This window comes from Melopsittacus undulatus, chromosome 7, assembly GCF_012275295.1.
Source record: "Melopsittacus undulatus isolate bMelUnd1 chromosome 7, bMelUnd1.mat.Z, whole genome shotgun sequence".
Classification (NCBI taxonomy): Eukaryota; Metazoa; Chordata; class Aves; order Psittaciformes; family Psittaculidae; genus Melopsittacus; species Melopsittacus undulatus.
The window spans coordinates 49,353,318-49,377,560 of record NC_047533.1 but is presented as its reverse complement, the minus strand read 5'-3'; the positions used below and the strand labels follow the sequence as shown (position 1 = coordinate 49,377,560).

Here is a 24,243-nt window from a genome sequence, read left to right as displayed (position 1 = left end):
AAATTTAAATCAGGGATGTGTTAAATTTTAGCACAAACATCACAGGTGCATATCCCCTAGAATTCTTTCCTTTAAAAACCTACACATGTTAAGTAACTGATCAATTTTGCCATATTGCAGAGTAAAAGCAGAGGGAGAGTATAAAAAACATAATGAAATGGTGCCCTCTACTGAAAGCCTCCAGTTACAGTTTTGGGGTTTTCTTTATTTTGTGGTTTTGTTCCATTTTAAAGAAAACCCAGAAGTTTACCAACACTCATAGATTAAATCAGGCCAAGGTACATGTGTCAACACTCACAATGAAGTGTTCTAGATAAACACCTCTATTTAGATATAACAGAGACATAAAAAACATGATTTTTAATAGGTTATTAAAAAATTTCAACATTTGTTTTGATGCCTAAAGCTTTTGTTGGCATGAATATAAATCCTGTAATCTATAAATGAAGGTGTGGAGAACAAAGCCATCTGTTATGAACAGAAATTGTATTGTTTCATGTCAGCACAATAACATTAGCCTCAAAGTTAAAACAAGAAAAACTTCAGCCAATGGTTTAGATGTCAAACACACAATGTTTTCCTGTCATGCAGAACACAGCAATGAGACCATCACAGACAACTGAACCCATGGACTTCCACAGCGTGTATTATGGAAGGTCCAGTGGAGCTCAGAGCTGCAGCACTGCTCCTCAGTGTAATACCACCATGCCAGCAGACCCTGCTCAGGCTCACTTTACACCACTTTAAGGCAATTTTTTTTATTCCACTTTACTCCCTAAGGGTGAAAGTCAGCCTCAACCAACAAACTCTAACTCCACTTCAAGCAGCCTCCATTTCTAACCCGATGCATGTGCTGCTTCCCTTTGGTTTGCTTTGGTGAGAAGTGCTTTTGGATTTCCTGTTAGTTCAGTTTTCAAAGCAGTTTGCACATTTGCAGCCAAACAAAATGAGATGATAAAAAAGCCAAAGCTACTTTCCCTTGAGTTTCTATCTCCTCACTCTTACACTATTGCAGTATACAGAATATGATGGACAAGTCCAACTTAAAAAGGTTGTCTACAATAAAAAAGCCATTTTAATTTATGTATTCCTGGAATAAGATGTCTAATTTCCATATATGCTGAGAGCCTTACAATCATTCTCAATTCTAATAATGCATAAGTGGAACCAACTTCTAGTGCTTTACACTGTATTATAAAATACACCATTACAGTAAAAAGAAACCTTAAAAAAGCCAATTTGTTTAATGCTGAAACTGAATCAGCTCCCTCCATTATTCCACCACACTTTTTAATTAGTAGGAAAAACACTGGGTCACTGAGCTACTAAATCTTTACAGACAATTAAATCCATACAGATACAAAACGTCTGCTAAAATCTGCTGCAAACTGCTTCTACTCTGGGCAAGTATTCACAGTACTATATAAATATGTGGTTGCTGACAGCAGGAATCTTTATGAAAGGCAAATTTTGAACACGAACAGGCCCATGCAGCTTTTTTTCCATTACATATTTTACACAGAAAAGGAGAACAGCCCTGTAGCAAATATTTCTGCAAAGACTTAAGCTCAGGCAAAATCCAACAAGTTTAGAAAGTAATAGCCACATGACAGATGTTCTGTGAGAAGCCAAGGGCTTGGGGCAAAACGGATTTCTTTTGCCGCATACCTGCACCTTGTTATTTTTTTGCATCTATCCTCCTCTTGCCTCCCCCCTTGCCACACAACATACAAAGATCATTTTGTTTTCCTTAAAAATCTGTCTAGTATAATTTACTATTTTGTGGAAAAACATTTCACACACAGAATAATAAATGTTATTGTTTTACCCATACTGAAAAAATTCCGTTTTGCTCTGGAAAAAATACAAGCAAATCTTGCATACATCAGCACGAGAGGTTTCGGAACACAAAGTGGTAACAAAGCATATCAATTACTCTGTAAGATGGCCTATGCACAGTTACTGCTTTAAAATCCAAAGCATTAATAAATTAAACCAAGAAAATCTGCTGTAATGCATGTCAAAAGTTTTTACCAATGTTGCTCTTACCGGGATCTGATGGCTGGCACTTAACTTAAGTTTCATGAAATGTAAAGGCAAGAAACAAACCATGGGAAACATGTGAAAGTAACATCCCTACGACAGTAGGTAATTTACTTACCAAGAGATATCATTTTTCCCTCTGCTGTCGATTAGCCTTCTGATGCTTTACCTTGTATTAACAAAATCACAGCAGCTTGCTCCGCTAAAAATGGCTGCATTGCTCAGCTAGCAAAATCATGCTAGAGACTAAGCTGTAGTAGATTAAAGAAAAATGACCAAACACCCTCTGCCCCCCAAAACGACTGTTTATGCAACTGAAAATATTCATGCTGGCACCTTCAATCCATCATGGAGCTACTCTGGAAGCTGCTGCTGTTGCTGTTCAGGTATCTGCAGTAAAGGTCCTGCCACATTCTTGCCTCCTGCATAGGTTTTCAGCTCTAAGAGCTCAGGAGAAACTAGCAAACACCTCCTTTCCAAGTGAAAGCTCTAATTTCTTCTTCTGCAGTGAAATCAACCAACTTTCTATGCAACAGAGTGAGTGGCAGTAAAGTCAGCCAATCAGCTTGAGTTTTCCAGAAAAATCACCCCTTAATTCATTCAAAATCAGGTCATATGACACTATTTGAAATGCTATTGGCTTAGGAGGAACATAGCATTTTAGCCTAATCTGGATAAGGCCACCCATCTAAGCCTCCCTAGGCTGAAGCCACCTTGACTCTAGGCAAGCTGGGGATAGAAAAAGAAGAATGCAGACCTACCAGAGCCTCCCAGCTATTAAAGGGCCGGAGCATTATTATCTTCTGAGCTGTTTTCTGAGAACACTGGGGAATCAAAATCAGTTCACTCATAGAAGCATCCTGCAGGAAGCTGAGGATTTTCATTCTGTAGTTATCCTCCATCACTTCGTTGCTGCTGTGGTAGTCCTCGTCAAAGATGCTATCGCTGTCTTCAGAAGATGACTCGTCCTCTGAGTCTGTTTCTCTTTTAGTACTCCAAAAGTTCATTTGGCCTTCGGCCTTTATCTGGAAGCGGCTCTCCGTTTTTCTGGGAGAATCCTTCTTCAGCTTCTCTTTACTCTTACCACTTCTGCTCTTGTCGGAGGTTCTGGTCCAGTCAGAAACGTCATGGTGGAGACAAAATTGTACGTCTATGAATGCAATATAGAAGGCAACAAGTCAATGCACACTGTTTAAGAGCAAATTAAAACATACTGTTCTTCCAAAATAAACCTATGCAGATATAACACACAGTTCGAGGATTTAATACACAACATGTTAACAGTAGGTATTACTAAGAGAAAAGAGTAGCTAACACCATGGAAGTCTGTCTAAAATGTAAATAGTACCAACTGTGAGTGTAAGAGGAGTCATGATAACTTGTACCCTACTCAAACAGAAGAAGGTTTTAAGTAGCTATCTTAAAATACAACTGACCAACATAACGTAGTATGTGTGAGCTGCAGAAGCTCTGAGGTAATAGCAGATAGTTAAGAACACTGATGTATCACTGGGATGAGATACTGGTCCCAGTCCACCCAACTGCAGAGAGATTAATTCTGCTGATTTCATAAAACAAGCCTACTTTCAACACTAAAATTGGGTATTTTTCCCAGCTTAATACATCTCAGTACAGCATTCTTCTTTGGAAGACAGCATTTGCAACATTTTTCTTCTGCCCAATCTCAGCTAGCTGCTGATTGACTCCAGCCCTGATGTGTACCTTCTTAGAAGCAGCAGCAAGGACCCAACCTCATGCAAACTGATAACTCTCTCCACTTGTAAAAAATCCAGTCCTACACCAAGAATACTTCAGTAGCTGATACAGCAAAACATACACATTTCTGACAGCCATTTAACACCAAAAAATAATATTTAATGAGTTGGTGACTTAAGTTGTAACTCACAGATTTACCTGGAATCATAGTTCTTGCTCCCTACTACCTTTAATGCACTGGTATTTGTAAATCAGTTGCATAATTTAGGGGCTATTTCTAGTATTTTCCTCTCCTATAAAGTATTTTAGAAGGATAAAATGGCATGTCACTTGTCACCTATGCAGTTATTGGCAATCACCAATTTACAAATTACTCCAGTTAAAATACAGCCCTTAATTTTAAACAAGCAGGAGGGGAGCAGATGTCAGCTTTGACACATTTCAAAACATATTTATGATATACCCATAGGTAATTACAGCTTCTTATGCAAATCTGTATTAGCAAGGCAAAGATATTTATCTCTACTTACAGAACAAAAGATATAATAATCATGACACTTAAAACTTTTATCCTCCTCATTATACTAATTTCAAGTATCAGTGCAAGTTTCTAGGCATACTGATGTCAGGGCTGTCATTGGACATTAAAAATTATTTGTATCACAAGTCTCTATGTTATCCTGAGATAAAAAGGGGTTATCAATCTGTCCTTACTTTCATCTTCTGCAAATGCTCTCAGGGTCTCCTGTGCTTCATGAAACACCCAGTTATGGTCCTGTAGTACCTCTCTCACTTCCTAGTAAGAGAAATTCTGTATTATGACAAGCAAAAACTGATTTTCTGTGCATAACATTAAGGCACTAACAATTTTAACTGCATAAGGCAAAGAAAACCCCTATAAATAAAATGATTCAAAATAAAAAGAAATCGAAAGGAGAAAGCAGTTTAAACTTATATGCTCAGTTTAGGCAGAGCTGCACTCCACTTTTCAAAAGGGTAAGAACACATATAAAATGTAGAACTAAAATGACCTGACCAGTTGCTGAGTATTATCACTAAACTAGTACAATGCACACAGTATATTTAGTCATCCGAGGGAGAATGTGATAGAGAGGGATTATTTCCTCATGCATTTTTGCACTATGCCAGGCCTGTCACAGGACCAAAAGTAGGATGAAAAGTTCAATATTCCAATTACATCCAATTGTATGATGAAAAGTAGGACCAAAAGTAGGATGAAAACTTCCATATTCCAATTACATCCAACTGCTCTCAGTTCAGTGCAAATTACATTCCAGAAGCAGCAGCAGTGAACACCTTCCTACCATGAGCTCTTTTCAAGAGTGCTGCTGGTGTTAGTCCTGTTTAGTTTTGATTATAAACAGCTACAATTTTCTCAAGAAGTCAAAGCCTGATGTGCCATCGAGAGATGAGCTCACCTCCTTATCCAATACAGGGAATTTATTTTGCAGCTTCTCCACCAGCATCTCTTGCTTCTCCCATTCTCTCTGGGGATCTGCCTTATCCTGCTACATTAAAAAAAAAGAAATCTGTTAGATTTAATGTAAATTATGAGCCTAGAAACAAGCAAAACAAAAAAAACCCAAAACCTCCACAATTAAAACCAATCAAATGTAATCAACATTGCTTATCCTTAAAAAGCCATTCTGAGTTACAAAAGCACTTAAGACAAATCTGATTTGCAGAAGTGATTCCTTGTCCATAGCTGATATAAGACCAAAACTTTCATAAGCATAGAAAGTGTCTTCAGTCTTGCAAGGCTTTCATTCTTTACTCAATAAACATACACAGTGCAAAGATATATACCAAAATATAAATAATTTAGAACTATCTAGTTTGCATTTATTTCAAGTAAAAAGTTAGCAGGGATTCTGGATGATATTTAAGGCAGAAGATGGCAGGGTTAACAGTTACTTCAGGTTAGATTACTAAGCATGCAGTATTTAACCCACCAGAGTCTATAAATGTGTCAAATGGTGTGTTTATATGAACATGTACAAGTAAAAAAATTCCACAAATACTATGTCACAGCACCATGGAGTCACATCAAAAACTGGCAAAAGTTTTTATCAACAAAAGCTGCACTAACAGCTACTATCAGCCTGCAAACAGGGAGTTCTTTTATGAACCAGTGCCAAAAGTGCTACATGCCACAAGCCGCTCTGTTATGTATTCGCCACAAAGAATTTACACAGGTTTCTTCACAGAGCTTTGAATGCAAACTGGTTACAAATCTACTTATCTACAGCAGAGATGCCAACAGGCTTGATCAATATTTACTTCACTGAATGATGCTATTTGCTGAAAGAGCACAAACCAGATCACCCAGAAGCATTCCTAGTAACAGAGGACAATGTTCCTTTCCTCAGTGAGAGTATGGTATCATTAACAGTACAGCTGCAGTATGGTACAGTAGCTGGCAATGTATGCTCTAGTCTGAGGAACAAGCTCAGGAATCAGAGGAAAAGCAAAAGCAAGGGGAAAAAATAAACAACCTAACAACCAACCCTGCGTGTTTGCTCACTACAATTCACAAACTCTAAAACCCCATGTTTAAGCTTTACTTTTCCTCAATCCTTACCCTTTTCACTGTAATGGAACTGTCAAAACACAGAAATCAAAATACTGCATAAACCCAGGTCCATTGAGCCACTGTTTGCTAAGGTGACTAGGTAATAACTCAGTAAAGCTTCCTTTGTAACCACTTCCACAAAAGCTGCAAACAGGATATTGGGATACAAATCCACAAATACTAGAGAACAAAACAGGTAATTCCAATCCGAAGTCCCAAGGAGAAGAACACAGAAAAACGTCATTCAGATGGCAAGATTTGAATTTGATTAGACTTTGTGATGAAACACACCAAGTTCATGTTACCACCGTCACTGACCAAGTCAGGTAATGCCATTTATTTTACAATGCACAGAGTGAAAAAACAGTACTTACATAATCAGTCTTTGCCTTTTTTGTGACTTGTTCAGTCGTCTTTCTGAAAGTTGGGGGACTTTGTTTCCTTTTATGAGAAGCAGCTTTAAAAAGAGTTGAGGCAGAAAGGAAGAATTAATTACTTTCATTAAGCTTACCCCAAAACAGTAGGATCATTCAAACCAACACTATAGTAGCTACTTATTGACTGCACAAGACATTTACCAGTCTCCATAATAGTTTTTTATTACAGTCCACACATAGACTGAAACTTCAAGCAAAACAGCTGGTTGAAAATACATGTTTATTTACCTCCTAAGTTTTCTTTAGTAGCTTGGCAATTAATCAAGCAATTACCTCTCATACATTACAACTGAAATAGCTTTGCTTATTTTGTTTTTTTAATAATTGCCAAGTGACTATGCATATATGTTGCAACATATAAGTTGCATAAAGGTCTGTCTGGTTTTTTTGAAGCTGACTGCTTTTGGAAATTTGTTATTTAATGAAGGTTGAACCCCAATCACAAGTTAGAATATGTACATTACTGCCAATCTGGAAGTGCTGATGACTGATTTATGCTCAGCTGCACATCAGAGAAGTTATCACCAAACATTTTTCAATACTAAACCAAATGTCTGAAAGAAAATTATGCATATTAAGTCAGTGATAACCAAGTATCAATGATAACTATGATACTTATGAATAGTTCATATGAGCCAGAACCTTCTGAATATCTTTGGTCCCTGCTGATTATCAAGAGATTATCATCTCAGCATTAAGACCTGCCCAGTCAGGTATGTTTTCTGACTCTGCTGTGTGCAGCTCATGAACACATTACCATCATCTCTGCACATTAGTTTTGCTTGAAGCAGCAACTGCTACCAGACCAAGTTATTGTAAATTGCTGTACTGCAAATTAAGTCTTTTTTAGAAGAATAACTGCCTGCAGAGCTGCCTGCACCAGCATGCCACCCTTCCCTCCCAGACTGCCAAAGGTGACCAGTGAACAAGCACATGCACACACAGCACACTCCCAATCCTGATGATTGCCTGGACAATCAACACAGAATTAATTAGAAATCAACCTGTGGTCTTCTGAAACCCACCACATTTGTAAATGATGAAAAATCCCAACTTTCTGAAAACATTCACTTTTGCAAGGTACACTCAATTACTCCTTCATGTGCTAAGTGAGCATACAGCTGAGGAGATGAAGAAACTCTATTACTGCTACATAAGAACAATCCCTGGAGTGGAGCCAGAGCACATCAGGCCTTCCAGAGGAATCTTTGTTCTCTCCAGAAATTTTATGATTAATGAGCAACAAGAAAAGCAGCTCCAGGATTTCAAAATTTAGAGAAACATTTGCAATTATTTCCACTGGTATTTGTTGCTACCAGTACAAAAAAAAGCCTTATTATTATGACATTCTTATATTACAGAACAGCCATTTCTACCTGTGCAAAAAGTAGTGAATATCAGACAGGTTTACCTGAGGCTTCAGCTCAAAAGCACCCTCAGTGATTTCAGATCTCATGGTTTTCAAGATGTAGAGAAAGCACCACCAGAAACAAATCACAAGCCGCAAGCATCAGTATAACTTCACACCTCTCATTCACATAGCTATTTTCAGTGTCGCATACCTATCAGTCATACCTCTAAGGCATCTGCAATGTGTCTTGTTTTAGCTACATACAACTACTGAATTCATGCTATAAATACAAATTTTTATCATTCTGAAAGGACAGGAAAATTTGAGGGTGACTCAGCCACACTTTTTTAGCAAAGCCATGCTTCACAAAACAGTATCTTGTCCCTGATCTCTCTCAGAGTCAATGCTTCACAACAAGTTAAGCATATCATAAATTGACACAGATAAGCAGATGTTCAGTAGTGTCTTGATTTTTAAAAATGTGTCCAAAATGATGTGATTTATACCATCACTTTCAGACACGCTTACTCCTAACTAAATATTTTATACAACAGCTGTGATTAGTGAGAATTTTGCTGCCAAGATTTTTCTGTGGGCTCATATTGAAAGTATGTGAAATAGCATTCTTAGATCAACACAAAAATGGCCAAAAGGCAGGGCCTACATAACACAAATCAAAGTGTTTTGGTTCAAACACTGTGGACTTCAACAAAGTTTAAGTATATATACTTGCTTAAATTCGGTTCATATTAATCAAAACCCTTGCAAAGTACTCATAGTTTTCCAGGAAAGGATTTTCCAGGAGCAGCAGCACTCAAAACTAGTGTGTCCCTCAAAAATATGCTAGCTTTTGTTTTCTATTGCCAGCATCCAAGAAGTCCCATTTATAGAATCTGATCATCTGGAAACCTCAAAATGTTGGTCTGGTTGGGTAAAAAAAAAGCTTTCTGATAATTGTTTTAAAAATATCTTTGAAGTTGTATATAAATATCAGAAGACAAAAATATGGCAAGTACAATGGGGAACTGAATTAGCAACAGATCTTCTACTTTAAAGAGGGATTAAACCTGTTCTCCTCAGCACATGAGCATCGTAGACATGTTGCTTCAAAATCCATAGGATACTGCATGAAAAGACACCTTCACCACTTAGAACAACTAAAGTAATCAAGAGTGAGCATAATTAGCTTTTCAATCATCTCCAAACCATGAAGATATCTCAGGAAAACTGTGCAACAACTGAACTGCATTTGGAATCTTCAGCTTTTTATAATGATGTTAATATCCATACCAACCTTCCCTTCTTCCCCCACTTACCCCAATACATCAGCCAGAAAGATTAATATAAAGGCAAGAGATTTAACCCTGGATTTAGATGATGTCAAGAAGCAACCCCAAAGCTCAAGAACTACGACCCTTTTACATGCATACCATTTCCTACAAACTCACACATCATGTGTTGGGTTTTTTCGTTTTGTTTTGTTGTTTTGGGGTTTTTTTTGATAACAGCATGAGACTGCATAAATTCAGATGCAGAATAAAAAATCCTAAATAAGCTCTGAGGGCTCAAAGGCATGGTCTGGGACATGTTTTGCTAGAGAACCATGGGGATTTATCTAATGTTTAAGACTAATGGTTCTTAGTGAGAATTACAAGCAAGTCTTGAAGTCAACATGAAGAGAAAATTGTGATGGGCCTTGACACAAACATTTATGAGTGGCTACATACTCGGTATATTTTTTTCATATCACATTTCTTACCTACAACATTTAGAATTACTATTGTTAGCCATTACTATTTGCCTCAACTTCTGGGCAATGAAGGAACCAGCAGGAACAGAATTCACTTCATGACACACACGTAAAACAATCCAGGGCTTCAAGGAACAAACTCCCCTTTTTGTTCTATTTTTTGGATTTTGGTCCACATCTTTTCACCTTTGCCTTTGCAAAGTCTGTCATTTCAGTTTTGTGATTGCAATAAAAAATAGTGTAACTTTTAGCATATGCTTTACCACTTTTTAAATACCTACCAGCAAAGTTTACTTTATTGAATTAGTTACGGTTCCTAAAGTTTGGGTTTGGGTTTGTTTTTCTGTTGTTGTTAAACATACCTTCATAACTGAATTGCAAACCAGCAGCTTCATTCATTGTGTGTGCTGATTCTAACAACTGAAAGAAAAAGAAAGACAACTGCTAAGTGATGAGATTTAATCCAGTTGAACACAGGAGGACAACGATAAATCAATGTGTATTAAAGTGTATTAAAATACACTTTAAGAAAAACACCTCAAAAATACATGTATCATGAAATCCAAGCACAAAAATTACATCACCAAGTTAGCTAGACCAATCATATAAGCTGTATTTGGAAATACTTTTGAAAAAACCTACTGGAAAACATTTTAAACACAATCCCATTTTATTACCACCTTTTTCCCTACTTCAAACACACCATGCAGGTTTACTTAAAAGCTCTTTGTCAAAAGCCATTCTATGTTACTATCACAAAACCAGATAATCCAAAAAACTAGTTTCTTAACTCATGTCTGTATACTTATGTCTGTGAGTTACGTCACATTGCTTGATTTAATGACAGTACACGCACAAAACTTACAACATGCTTCAAAGTTTATCTCTGCTTCCTTGCAGTCTTAGATTCTTTCTCTGTCCAAGTGTAAACTCAAAATAGGTAACTTTTACAAATTATTTGGAAGTTGAGACTTTCAGAATGCTTTTTGCAAGTGAGAAAACAGCAACAGAGGCAAATGGCCTAAAAATTACAAATATGAAGAAAACGCAAAAAAATGAACTTACGCTGAATCCTGACTCACAAGTATCTGTCTGCATTTGTAAATAGCATCTCACTATTCTGCTATAATAAAAAAAATCCTTTTCAAAAGGCTCATGATTTTTCCTTCATTGCCTTCACCAGCTGTATAGGGTTTGTCAGGACAGACTGTTCCAGATACTTCATGAAGGAACAAGAGACTTGCCTAATATTTCTCTTCTTTCAAAAATGTTGTGGATATGTAACTGCGGACCAAAATTTGAATAGCCTCTATGTACTACAAAGTTCTGCTCATACAGGAGCTATCTTACACTCTCCTGAGAATAAATGCCATCAGCACTACATACAACTGAGTAGCAAGCACAAGGCTGTTCCCTATAATAAAACCGGATGCTTTAGGAAACCTGCCTACAGAATAGTCATGAAAATAAAGCAAAATAACATTATTACTTCTCGTAATCCTTGGTCATTTTTTCCAGGAAAAAAGTCCTTCAGTGTTTGCAGATTTGCAGTTCTGATGTCTTCCTCTACACCCTTCTTCACAGCTGACAGAGGATCCCCAGCGTAAGGCAACTGGGACAGTTCAGATTCTTCATCAGAGCTAGACTCAGAGCTAGACTCAGAGGTAGACTCAGAGGTGGACTCAGAGCTGTGATGTATGGGGAAGAAGAAAGAATTAAATTTATTTTTGCTTACGAATGTTTTACCCTACCAGAACATAACCATAAACCAAAACCCATGGGATCTCTCAAAATGTGTTCAGATGCATTCAGTAACACTGAATCAACTTGTACTCAAAGTAGCATCTCCAATTCAGGACAAAATAAAGCATATATGATTATGTATAGTCTTTTTTTCGCAGTAAACACATTTGAACATTGCAACTGCCCTATCATTTCCTATGGGGGATCAACATCTAGATACTTGTCAACAAAGCCAGAGTTGTGCACATCAGAAATCTTGCTCCCCCTATATAATCATAATCACACTCTTACCAAGCAAGAAGGAACACTCATTTAACTGTTAAATAAGTATGACCCCAATCCACAAAAATTTGTGTGAGAGTTCTGATTTTTTCCAACAGAGTTCACAAAGTGACTCCGGTAGTAAAGCTTGCAGCACACTTCCTTTAGGAAAGTTGTGCTTTTTGGTCTAAGCTTTCTGCTTGCTGAAGAAATACGTATCCCTGATTCAGAATAAATAGGGGCTGGGATACACTGCAAAAAGATAAAAATTCACAAAACTCCTAAACATTAGGTAACACTTGCACCAAAATGCCAGTGGCAAGGACACTTGATTGACCAATTCTGTGCAAAGCCAGGCCAAATTCAGCACAAGCCAGAGCTCATAAGCCTGGCCAGATCCAAGCTAACTCCTGCCACGCTCTCAAATTATTAACTTTATAAGCTCAACTAAATACCACTTGTGAGACAGCTTAGTGGGTTCAGCACACACTGATTAGCACCCATGCCAACACGCCATACCAAAGTGTCGGGCACTAGAGTGCCTGGTGCATGAGACCAGTGGCTACGTACGAATAATGATAAGTACAAGAGGATGTAACTTATGCTCATCTCTCCCACTAGGAGCCACTTTGATGTCCATCTCTCACCCTTGGTAATCAAAACACAGTTTAGAAACAGCAAGCCATGGCTCTGCAAGTTGGATCCTTCACAGATTATTAGTGTCACTACCACAAGGTAAAAAACACTTGTAGTGCTTCCAAATCAGGTTGATCCCAGAAGCAGTGTAACTATGTTCACACAGCACTGCACACAATCCAATTTGGTGCATGCGACCAACTTGCCACCGCTGTATCCTTGCAGAACCAGTAACTTAAGGCATAGACAGAAACAGGAGTTCACTCTGATAACTATTTTTGTTTTTTCTTACAAAGTATTTCCCATAGGTTAAAACTTTGGGGAAGGTGCACAAAAAAAAAAAAAAACCCACAAGAATTTCTGCTCCAGCAACTCCATGCTCTGAGGGCTGAAAATCTGACAAGAGACTATGCCTGTTTAGGCTACTATTTCCCTAAAAGCTTTCCACAAATTAGTTCAGCTAGACTACCAAAATGCAGGTTAAGCCATCTTGTTTTGCATAGCACAAGAACATTTAAGGGGCACAGACAATTAGCACATACCAGTCACATAGACATATAACTAGTGAGCAACAAATAGCAGGCATTTCTTTAAACCATTCCAGCTGGTTGCAGAAAATGTCTGTCTACATCTTGTCTCTCCTGCACTCTGAATGTTGCTTTTTCAGCATCCACACAAGTGACTCTAGCACACCCTAACCCTGCCCTTCTAGCTAATTCAAATGCATACATTTCCAAATCATAAAAAACCCCAGTTTTCAATAAGCACAGCAAACACATCAAGCAATCAACACTTAACTTTAGCTCTTATACTTCACACTGAAGCTCTACTTGCTTTGCTGTTCATTATGGTTTCAGAAAAAATGAAACAAGCTAAAAGCAGCTCCAGTATGATTTAAAACTAATAAAGCAAGTATTTTATGGTTAAGCTTTCTAGTGCCATTAAGAGGATCTCAGAGGGTCAAATGCATAGACATACAATGAACATCACACATATCATCCAGTATTAGAGAAGTGTCTTCTCTGAGAAAATGGCTTAAGAGCTGGATTCTTCTCTGGAATTTCAATTAAGTTCAGTTAAGGCAGGTAAATCACCAACCAGTAAACTAGAACCTAGCCTCTGATTTTCAATTCAGTATTTCAATTTAGAACATTGTATAAGGTTGCAGAAACATTACAGAAAACTGAATTAGTGCATACGTTATTACAAGTGCATCTCTCCTTTGAGCCTTGTTTTCTTTTGCAGTGCTGAAGCTTCTTGGTAGTTCACCTTCACTGTCTGAAGACCCATCTATATACTGTATCCCTCTTTGGTGCTTGAAATAGGGCTTTTTCTTTGGCCTCTGGTCTTCAGGAGTTTCAAGGATGGCAAAGGACCCTGTGGAAGCCATTTCAACAGGAGAAAAGATTGGAGACAATGAGATATAGCTCACAACTTCAAATATTTATCTGTACTTACAGCATTAGATAGCTATGATTTCTTCCTTATACACAGCAACCATTTAAACAGAACTCACATCCTCATGCATGGAAAATTCCTGTAAGCTGTATTCCTTTAAATATTAACTTACCTGGCAAAAGATCCTCAGCCCTCTTACATCAAACAAATAATTTTTATACTGCAAAGTTTATGAGATCATGTATTTCATGTTAATAACTACTCATAAATACATTTTTACTTTTGGAATAATCAACAAAATCCTCTGAAATACTTCCAGGCTGATCAGGACACAGATAGAAACATACTGGTGTATCTGATGGCTGATTCATGGTCTCCTTGTCTTGATAGTTTTTCAAAAGGGAACGTCAGCATTATACTGCACAAAACTAGGAAGCTACACTGAGGAACTTACAGGTAAGTTGCAACTCCTATAGTGATATGATCTATTTAGCCACTCTTTTCCACATTATGCTCTAGATGACTCTTAATGGGGAAACTTAGCATATGGAAGGATGCTTTGTGTTATACACGAAGCATCAGCATATACAGAATCTGTATGTAATCAAGATATGTCCCTGTGAAGACACCTCATGAATCATATACTACCTTCAATGACACTGGCCAAATTGACCTGTGTGCATTAGCATGTATTAACTCTTCCATTTTGAACATGCTTGTAAGACAAACAAAAGCATAAGTAGTCTTTTCATATAATTCCTGAATTAGTTATGAATAATGAATGGTAAAGACCCCTAATGTCAGCTACACCTGAAACCAACTCCATGCATGAATCTAGACAAAGAAAACATGACCACACATGTCTTGAACATGAAGCACAGAGAGAATTGGAATACAGTAAACAAAATCAAGAAGCCTACGTTTTATTAGACTTTGCCCTCTTTCAGTAGAGTACCAAATGCAGCTAAGGCACAGTACACTCTAACTACATACATAGTGTATTTCAAGGTGTATTCAACTAAAACTCTTGATGCTCCCATATAAGCCTGGGCAAGTCTATGGAGGCTAGAACTGTCCTTATACAATCTTCAGAAAACTGTAAGGAAAAAAAAATAATTTAGTTGATAAATGTGGACTTGAACATACAGCTTCTAACTCTTCTGTCTCTAAACCTGCATTAAAGAGAACAAAACACTGTGACACTACTGTCACCCCTTAAGTGTGCTATTTCACGTCAGTAATTGAAGAAAAGTATTCAAGGTGTTTTGCAAGAACCATGAGCCAAGAACTGGACTTAGCCTGACCCAGTGCAGCAGCCCCATACAGTCAGGACTTCATTCCTTTCTACCACTTTACCATTTTTACAGCCAGTTCTGGAAAGAAAGAACAGTTGGCAAGCTGACTAATTCTGTTTAAGATGAGACAAATTACGGACCCCAGAGGCATACAGCTGAAGAGAGGAACACATGGAGCAGAGAATGTGACAGCTGCAGAAAGCATTTTCCACATGAAAGAAATCTTGCAGAAAATAAATTTAAAATAACCCACTGTGACAGCATTTGATGGAAGCAAAGATAACTCCTAAAAGTACAAGCAATCTGCTGACATGGGAAACTACCAGTAATACTGGCTTTGAAAGAGAAAGGTACCCAACAAACTAAAAAACACAGCGCACTAGTGAAATGGAAGAACCTGAAAATGGAGCCTAACACTGGTTAAAGTGATGGGAGTGAGCGTAACTCAAGCTTCTTTAACACCCATGAGGAAATGTAACCAGGCATTAGTCCATTAATGTCTCCATTCCAGTTTGGAAATGGATAAATCAAGAAGAGCACATAATTATTGCCATCTCAGCTTTTAATTCGTGAAAGACCATCACAGTCTGTCAGAGAGTTAGTTACAACAAGAATTGTCTTGTTTCAACATCCTATTTCACCAGAGAAACCCATGCTTTAATTTCTATCTAAAACCCTCTATTATTTGGCATTTCCGTATTTCTTACTGAACAGGTTTAATAAGGGGTTTGCCTTTCCTTAGTTCCAAAGGGGACTACCAAGTTGTATCTCCTATCTGCTGCTGCTGCTGCCACTCTGACAGCAGTTACTTGCCTGCTCCAGAACCAGAGCACACAAATCATGGCCGCCTCCTGCTCCCCATCTGGCTGCAAACACATGCAACAGGGAACCTTCCAGTCAGTGGCTTTAGACACCCAGTCCCACCAGGATGGAGCCTCAGTCTCCCCATTAGCTGTCAGCCTACAGGGCCTGCACCACACTCTGGTCGTCAGCACACCCCCCCTTGCACAGGCTCACAGACACACCTCATGGATCTCTCCACCCTTGGCACCTTGTGGCTGGCACTGGGTCCCTCATCTTGGGCTGGCCCATGCATAAATGAGCAACTAAGGCCTCTGTCTGTCCCTGGTTTCCCAGGCTACTGCACCCACTAGATGTTATGCCCCTTGTACTCCCACTGCCTGTGCAGGGGACACACAGAGGGGTAGTACCACAGGTAACACAGGCCTCCACATCCTATGCTGGCTGTCACACGATTTTCCACTCACTGTGGTCCTCCGGCAGCTGACTCCCCAAGCACATGGGCCTAGGTAACCCTTGGTCCTTATCCAGAGGTCCCCTTATCCTAGTCCTTATACACAGATTTCCCTTACCCAGGAAAGTAGCTTGAATATGATTTTAATAAGGATGAACATGAACAGTGCATGGCCAGATGAGCACACTGACTTATTTACAAGCAACTAACCCACATTATCCCATTATTCCTCTATTTTCCCCACTTGCTCCTCTGCAAACTATTCTGATCCTTCCACTTTCCCACCTTCAGCTCCTCCCATTCAGCATCCCACAGTAAGCTTTGTACAAACCCAAGCAGCTCTTACTGTGCAACCTGCATACCCCAAAAGGTAGCAACCCCCCTCAGTCTCAAGAGTGCTCCCAAAAGCCTTGCTGTTACTGCACAACAGTGGGAGGCATCTTTATCCAAATCATAGGGCTGTGGGCTCTCCTGTGACAGGCTTCGAAAAAGCCAGGGAAGGGGCCATTCCCCCACCTGGGCTATTCAGGCTCCCCCCACCCACCACCACGCCTCTGTGCAAAGACTGATCCCACCGATGTGGCTGGTATTGAATAAACAGGAGCTCTCCATTGTTGATAATGTTTGCTTTGCACTGTAAAAAAGATGTTAACACAAAGCAAGAGGGAAAAGCATTAGAGAAAGAATAGCTATAGTTATTAACAGCCTCAGTGAAGAATGACAGTAATATACTCTGATTTTGATGCATAAAAATAGACTCCACTCATTTCCCACATCAAAGAGACTTGCATCATTAATAAGAAAAGACCAAACCAAGGTTTAGGAAAGTCGGGTACAAAACTCTCAGGAGAGTTTTAATGATGTATCTGTCAGTGTTAAGTCCTCATGTAAAAGGACTTCTCATGCCCATAACGCAAATATAGCATCATGGACATCCTCTCCCCTCTAGCACATCAATCCCTTCTTAAAGCTCATGTGCCTATAATTCAAGCACCAGTGGTGCTTTCTTAGCTGCTAACTCTGGAACTGTAATTTCAGCTGGAAATAAAGCTGAGTTCTTTTGCCTTTGTCCACTAAGGCAGAAACTTGTTGAGACAAGCTGCTGTAAAGCATAATGCCAGTTTTCAAAGATGATTTGCCAGCAGAGACCAGACACAGAAGAGGCTAGAATAAATTAATCTAATAACCAAATGCAGAAATGAGCTACATGGTGTCTAATTCCTTCATCTGGGATAGAAGGCCTCAATTTTAATTGTTAAAATAAAAACCTAAACCTTCTATAATGTTTGAAAATATGACAAAGGATTATTGTAATGATTTTTTGCACAGTCTCACATTGAGACGTAATCTTGTCATCCTGAAAAGCCCATACACATGTAAACTTCAGAAGGCCTAAAATTTCTACTTATGAAGCAGTTAACACATTGTCCCAAGACAGGCCTCCCTGTACTCAAGACCAATATGTGTTCAGCAGGAAGTTCCTCAGCAGTACCTTCTGTGCATGTCTAGAAGGAGAGGTATTGTCCTTGACAGAGTTGCTTTGCTTTACCTGAAAACTATTTAATACAGGAGAAGAGCAAGAGAAACCTTGGGAAACATGTCAAATGTTTTTATTACATTTAAACATAAAGATGCATGGAAATTTATTTCAGTAATTCCTGTCTAACAAAGAAAAATTTCTGAAGATTATAAAGCTGGGCTAGCCAAGAAAGGATTATCACAATAGGACAAAAATGCAAGATACATAAAAAGCTGTAAATGGAAATATCAAAAGAGGTCTCTAAGAAATATGAGAAGTTCACATGTCAGCTGAATTAACAAAATTGACCAATCCGGTTTTCATGATCTTTGCCTTCTAGGCTAAATTATATTTTAAATATATTCCTTCTACAGGCAGCACAACGTGGAAATGAGACGTACTTACGGCAGCTTTGCTAAGCAGCTCGTTGGATTTGTTGCGTTTATTTTGCTGGTTGGTTTTAGTTGTTTGAGGATTTTTTTAAGGCATCAAAAACCCCAACCACAAACAAGGAAAGTTTACAAAAACAACACAGTCTTTAAAATAATTTTATTCTTTACAGTCTAACTCTTAGGAGAGATTTTGATTTAAAGAGTATTCAAGTGTTTCTCTTGGCAGCGTCTCATTTTATTTTTACATAATTATCCAGTCTTCATGACAGCTCCTAATTCCTACACCTATAAAATGCTGAGTTGCCTGGAAAAAGCATTCGCCCTCTTTCTACTTATTCCACTGAACAGAACCTCTTATTAATGGGGAAGGGAAAAAGAACAGAAATCCCATATGTAATACGAAGTCCTCGTATCAGAGCAAATTATACCCTTGTAGAGTAGTAGCAGACTAAACAGTTATTTCCACAGCATGTAATTACTGAAGGCACAATTTCTTGATTATAGGCAATTAAAAAGGGCTATTAAGGAATGCCTGCAATCATAAAACCAGTGTTCGACTCTACTAAAGAAACACAAAAGTATCCCTAAACTGGAGCTGTAAACAACAGCAAAAGTAAGTTGGTTTTGGTTTTATCATACAAAAAGACTCCATGAGAATAACTAGATCAAACTGCCTTTGATTGTATGGAGTGTTAAATTATGGATAAAGGTACTTAAATGCAACCACTTTTATAATGTTAGAGCAAATAATTTGCATTGTTTAGTCACTAAATGCTGGAAAGTCACTTCAACTACTCTTGAAAAACCTTCACCTTGAATTTTACTGTTTATTCTCTTTTTATAATCAGGCTCACTACAGTCTTTTGGGAAGCATATACCTAGAGCAGAGCCATAATACACTGACCCATATGCTCTACAATTCTAAATATAGCCTCCTACACAAACCATACCTCATATTCTGAGAAAGCCAGCCTCTTCTCTCCCAAGTAAAAAACAAAACTTGGTTAATACTTAGAGGCTTACCACATTTACTAACTTTCCACAACAAACACTGTCAAATGGAAAGTAATTTCCCCCTAGTTTTGGAAAGCACTATCAAATGCATGCTGCTCAAGTCTGCAAGAAAATTAATATTCCATTTTCAAAGGGAATTCATTTTCATTTGCCAAAGTAATTGTAAATATTAGTGTTACTCTAAGGTGTTTCTTAAAGAGACCATTTTAAAATGATGGTTACTTCAACATACCCTCCCATGAACCCTAAGAAGTTCACTAGGTAATGCAGTCATTGTTTTTTTTCAAATATGCTTTAAGTAGAATTATACTGCACAAACTGTGACATAAGCAAAAGACAGGACTTCCTCAGTTCATTAAGAAAATTACACCAGGCAATAATAAAAGAAGCAGTCCCAGTCCAAGTGAATGACGTGACACCCTCAACATCTTAACCTGGAAATGCAGTCATTCGGGTTATATATTTGGATAGTACAGAGAAGGCATCAACACAATCAACCATCAATAATGGGATTATATACAGTCGTTTAATTTCATCTACAATTCCAATCCCAACTGTCAAAGCTTTGTAAAGCATGTTTTTTGAATACAAATCTCATTTTTAAATTCATTTTCAAAATTATTTTAATTTGTATAGTCCTAACACATAGTTCTGCTCCATTTCTACATTTGGAATAGTCTCAGTACACCAAACTATTTACATAATTATAAGCATCTAATTGCAAATTAAGAAGATAACCTGTTTTCCAACAGACTAATACAAGCCAAATGTATGTATTATTTAGTAAACAATACTATTATTTTTCTTTTTTATTTTTTTGGTTTTTTTTCGCAGAAAATTACAGCACGACACTTCAACACACTTCCCAACTGTTTACAGAGGTTATCTTTCAGACGTAACTTTGCAACTGCCCCCATAGTTGGTTTCTGCCCCTCAGAGTTAACTGTTCAGAATCACTACCTACAACTTGGCTGCAACGTCACTGCAAGCCTGTGTAATTTTGAATATGCAAGAGTATAAAGACAATCAATTCTTAATCATCATACAACAAATTGCTTATTAAAGTATAAGGTAAACATGTTCAATACAAAACAACAAGAAGCATTACATACATTTACACCCAGGATGCAGAACAATTTACCAATACTGTTAGTTCTGGGAAAACAAACCAAAAAATTTATCTAAGAAGATGGCGTTTCATGACACAGAACAGACATCAACTGGCTGTTTATTCCAAGACGACTGAAAATAACAGTTTTTGTTGACACGTATTTCAGGATGCTTGACAAAGCAGACACCTAAAGAAATCCCTAGACAATTACACTGAACCATTTCCACTCCTGAAGGAAAACATCTGATTTTGAAATTCTTTTTATGCATACAATATGATTAAATGATACCAAATGAAATAGGACAAAAAAAAATCAGCTATTTTATATAATTTTGTTTCTATTAATATAAAAAGTATTCTAAGTATTTCTACAGTAAATAAGAAGCAAACCAGAGAGTCCCATAAACTGGTGATCTCTGTACATCTTCCACTATAATTCAAGAAGAAAAAACCCCAGTCTGTTTTGTTTGAACCAAAGCAAGAAAACTTGTCTTCCTGTTGCTAATTTTGAAAAAAAGGACAGACATCTCCTAATCAAATCTAGTCTCCTTTTTTTACATCTAAATGCCTCATACCCTGCAGACAAAATCTGAATGGTTTAATTTTGCTTAACTTGTAGAAAGTGTTATCTGGCTTTTTAAATGGTTAACGCCTTTCAATGGGTTACATAATGACATATAAGTAAGCGGAAAAAGAAGTCACCAAACCATTCCATCTTCTTTAAGCATTCAACATCTGTGAACGACAAAACATTTTGCAAAGTACTAGTAATTACATCTAAATTTAAAATGTTAATTAGCACCCCAGTCCTACATCAGGATCTGTGTTTTGTAAGGATTCTTATTTAAGTCAGCTACTTGCTGTAATTTTGCCTGCACATCTACTGTACTCTGTTTAACTGGTAGCTAACTTGATCTTCCACTAGTTTTCCTCACAATTAGACTTCCAAAGCAGTTCCTCTTTTACGCTGCCGTTTAGCTTTGCTTTTATTGCCTACCTAAACTCATAGTCATGCCTCCAAACTGGATATGACATCCCTTCTCCTCCTCAGTCCTACCTACACGCTTCCCACAAGCATATTAGAAGAAAAGATGTAATATTAAAAAAATAAATCACAAGGATAAATAAGCCATAAAACCAACAGCACCATCCATTACTTCACATCCATGTTCACAGTTCAAGAAGGGTATACACATCTGGTCACTTCTACACCACACAAGACAGGTGACTTACCACAAACAGGAAGATGACATCAGTTCCAAAAGTGCACTTCCTCAGAGTACCAGTTTTTCATGCAGCCTATTACAAAGCACACGCATGCAGAAGCCACAACGAACAGCTGCTTATGTTAATACCAACTGATACTGTTGCTCCATTACTAAACGGATAGTCAAAGTCTGATCTCTCCAAGAACACTGGTATGTTGACATCTACATCTAAAGTTACATGGAATATCCAAAATGTATAAAATAATCAGCAACAATTTTTGTTCTTCCATTCTTACTCCTTCAGTAACAAGAAAGCTACTGGTGAATGGGATTACAGTTGACAGCCATTATAGATTATTAGTAAAAACCGATAGATCCAAACAGAAACAGCACATCTCTAGTGTATCAGCCAAGCAAACCAATATATTACTACACAAGCAAGTTTTTCACTTTTCATTGTTCCATGAAAACCTCAAGCTACTGCCAGAAAAAGCACAGCTACAAAACTATTAATGCAATCAGCTTATGAAAATCAGCAGCAGCTTTCTCAGCTCCTTACAAAACCAGGCCCAACCAAAAATAAAATGTTTTCTTTCCAGTTTTATCTGTGATATCCCACACTGTACTAACCTAGAACTCTAGTGAAAACTACGCCTATGTAGTGTTGCATGTATCAGACAACTAAAAGGATTTGTTCTGTCCTTTGAAAACCCCAAATTAGTGTAAAGTAAGTATCAATAAAGATAATAAAAAGGAAAGTATAACATACTTGAAACATTTACATTATAGCTGGTTTGTTCAACTGATAAAAAAAATCATTTCAGCTTTAGTTATCAGAATGTTTCTGACTTGACTGTAAATGCACAGGTTCAATTAGAGCAAGCAACTTTACAAATACAGATGTTTTTGTGCAAACTGCTATGACATACATATGCGCAGAAACACACATACTGCTTATGAAACAAATTACATTTATTTCTAGTAATGATGTACTTACTCTGCTCTTAACACCACATGCAAAACACCTGACTCACCAGATTTCCCTGTCACATCCGAAGCTGGAGAATCTGAGTCGCTGCTGTCATCTGTCCCTTCACTCTCATCACCTCCAGCAGCACCTCTCACTGCAGCAGAGTCACCTGCTGACAACTTTGCTGCCAAAGGACACTGCTCGGTGGATTTTCTCTTCCGCTCAAAGCGAAAGCGGTCCAAATTGTAGAAACTCATTTTCACCTCTCACTCCCGTTTGCAGGAGGCAATACGGGCTGCTCCGTTTCTGTAGGAAAAGCCAGGAAGAGGCGGCCGAGCTCGTCAGATGCAGCTCGAGAAAACGCCGGCGAAGTGCCTGGCAACCGCGAGAGCACCTGGAGACCCCGCCTGCCAGGCGTCTAGAACTCGTGCCCGCATTCTAAAGGAAACGGCACCCACCTATGCTATCAGGCACCTGGAAGGCGCCTGCCCACCGCTGCTCACCCCTGCCCGCGATGCCTATCCATGCCCACTGATACCCATTCCCTACCTGCTGCCCTTTACCCCTTCTCGCCGATGCTCACCCTTGCCCGCCACCCTCCTCCTGCCCGCTGCTGCCCACCGCCGCTCACCCTTGCCCGCCACCCTCCTCCTGCCCACCGCTGCTCACCCTTGCCCGCCACCCTCCTCCTGCCCACTGCTGCTCACCCTTGCCCGCCACCCTCCTCCTGCCCACTGCTGCCCACCGCCGCTCACCCTTGCCCGCTGATGCTCACCCTTGCCCGCCACCCTCCTCCTGCCCACTGCCGCTCACCCCTGCCCACCGCCGCTCACCCTTGCCCACCAACCTCCTCCTGCCCCCTACAGCTCACCGCTGCTCACGCCTGCCGGACGATGCCCACCCGTGCTTCCCCCCCTACTCACGGCAGCCTGACCGCTCTCAACCCTGACGACAGGCCCCGCACGCACCTGCCGCCCACCGCAGCTGACACCGGGAGGCTGCTGGCGGGCCAGGAAAGGCGCGGCAGCCCCGCGGGCCGAAGGGCGCCGGCTCCCGAGGCACCAGGTTGCTGGTGAAAAGCCTGCCCAGGAGCGCAGCACTGCTCAAGAGCAGCAGCAGCACCACCAACACCGCCAACCCGGCTCCCTTCGCGCGATCAGCAACGGCGCTCGCCTATACCGTCAGCGCCTCACAACCAATCACGTCGCCTGCACTGAGCGCGCGAGCGCCTGCGCTTTCGCGCCTTTTCGTTCTAGAACGCCGCGAGTTGCCCGCCGGCGTGAGCGCTCCGCGGCCACAGCGTCACCGGGGCCCGGAAGGTCCCGCCCCACGGGGGCCTCGCGTTCGCGAGTGGGTGCTTGGGCGGCAAGCGGATGTGCCGCTGGTAGGGCATGAGTGCCGGCTTGGTGCACAGTGGTGTTGGTCTAGCACCCCCACCCCTCCGGGGGGAAAGGTGTGGGGTGAGGCTGCGGAAAGGTCACTTCTGGAGCCATAAAACACAGGAGTTGGCGCAGTTTTCAGGCTGGGTGCTTTAGCGTGTGCCTAGGGTTG

At 39.4% G+C, this 24,243-nt stretch overlaps 1 protein-coding gene across 3 annotated transcripts in view; it reads right to left on the bottom strand.

The window, feature by feature from the left end:
- Window positions 1-23,848, bottom strand: part of SMARCAD1 (SNF2 related chromatin remodeling ATPase with DExD box 1) — a 38,088-nt gene extending 14,240 nt beyond the window's left edge. The window contains exons 1-9 of one of the 3 annotated variants that reach the window (XM_031048534.2): window positions 23,661-23,848; window positions 22,757-22,998; window positions 13,730-13,907; window positions 11,380-11,578; window positions 10,253-10,310; window positions 6,727-6,809; window positions 5,199-5,288; window positions 4,474-4,555; window positions 2,805-3,193 (exon numbers count right to left, since the gene is read on the bottom strand). In XM_031048534.2, coding sequence (XP_030904394.2) covers window positions 2,805-3,193; window positions 4,474-4,555; window positions 5,199-5,288; window positions 6,727-6,809; window positions 10,253-10,310; window positions 11,380-11,578; window positions 13,730-13,907; window positions 22,757-22,949 — 1,272 coding nt within the window. In that variant the 5' untranslated portion in view covers window positions 22,950-22,998; window positions 23,661-23,848. Of the gene's footprint in view, window positions 1-2,161; window positions 2,536-2,804; window positions 3,194-4,473; window positions 4,556-5,198; window positions 5,289-6,726; window positions 6,810-10,252; window positions 10,311-11,379; window positions 11,579-13,729; window positions 13,908-22,756; window positions 22,999-23,660 lie in introns of those variants that run through there. The other 2 variants (XM_031048535.2, XM_031048536.2) reach the window with 2 other exon arrangements.
- Window positions 23,849-24,243: the final 395 nt, after the last annotated feature.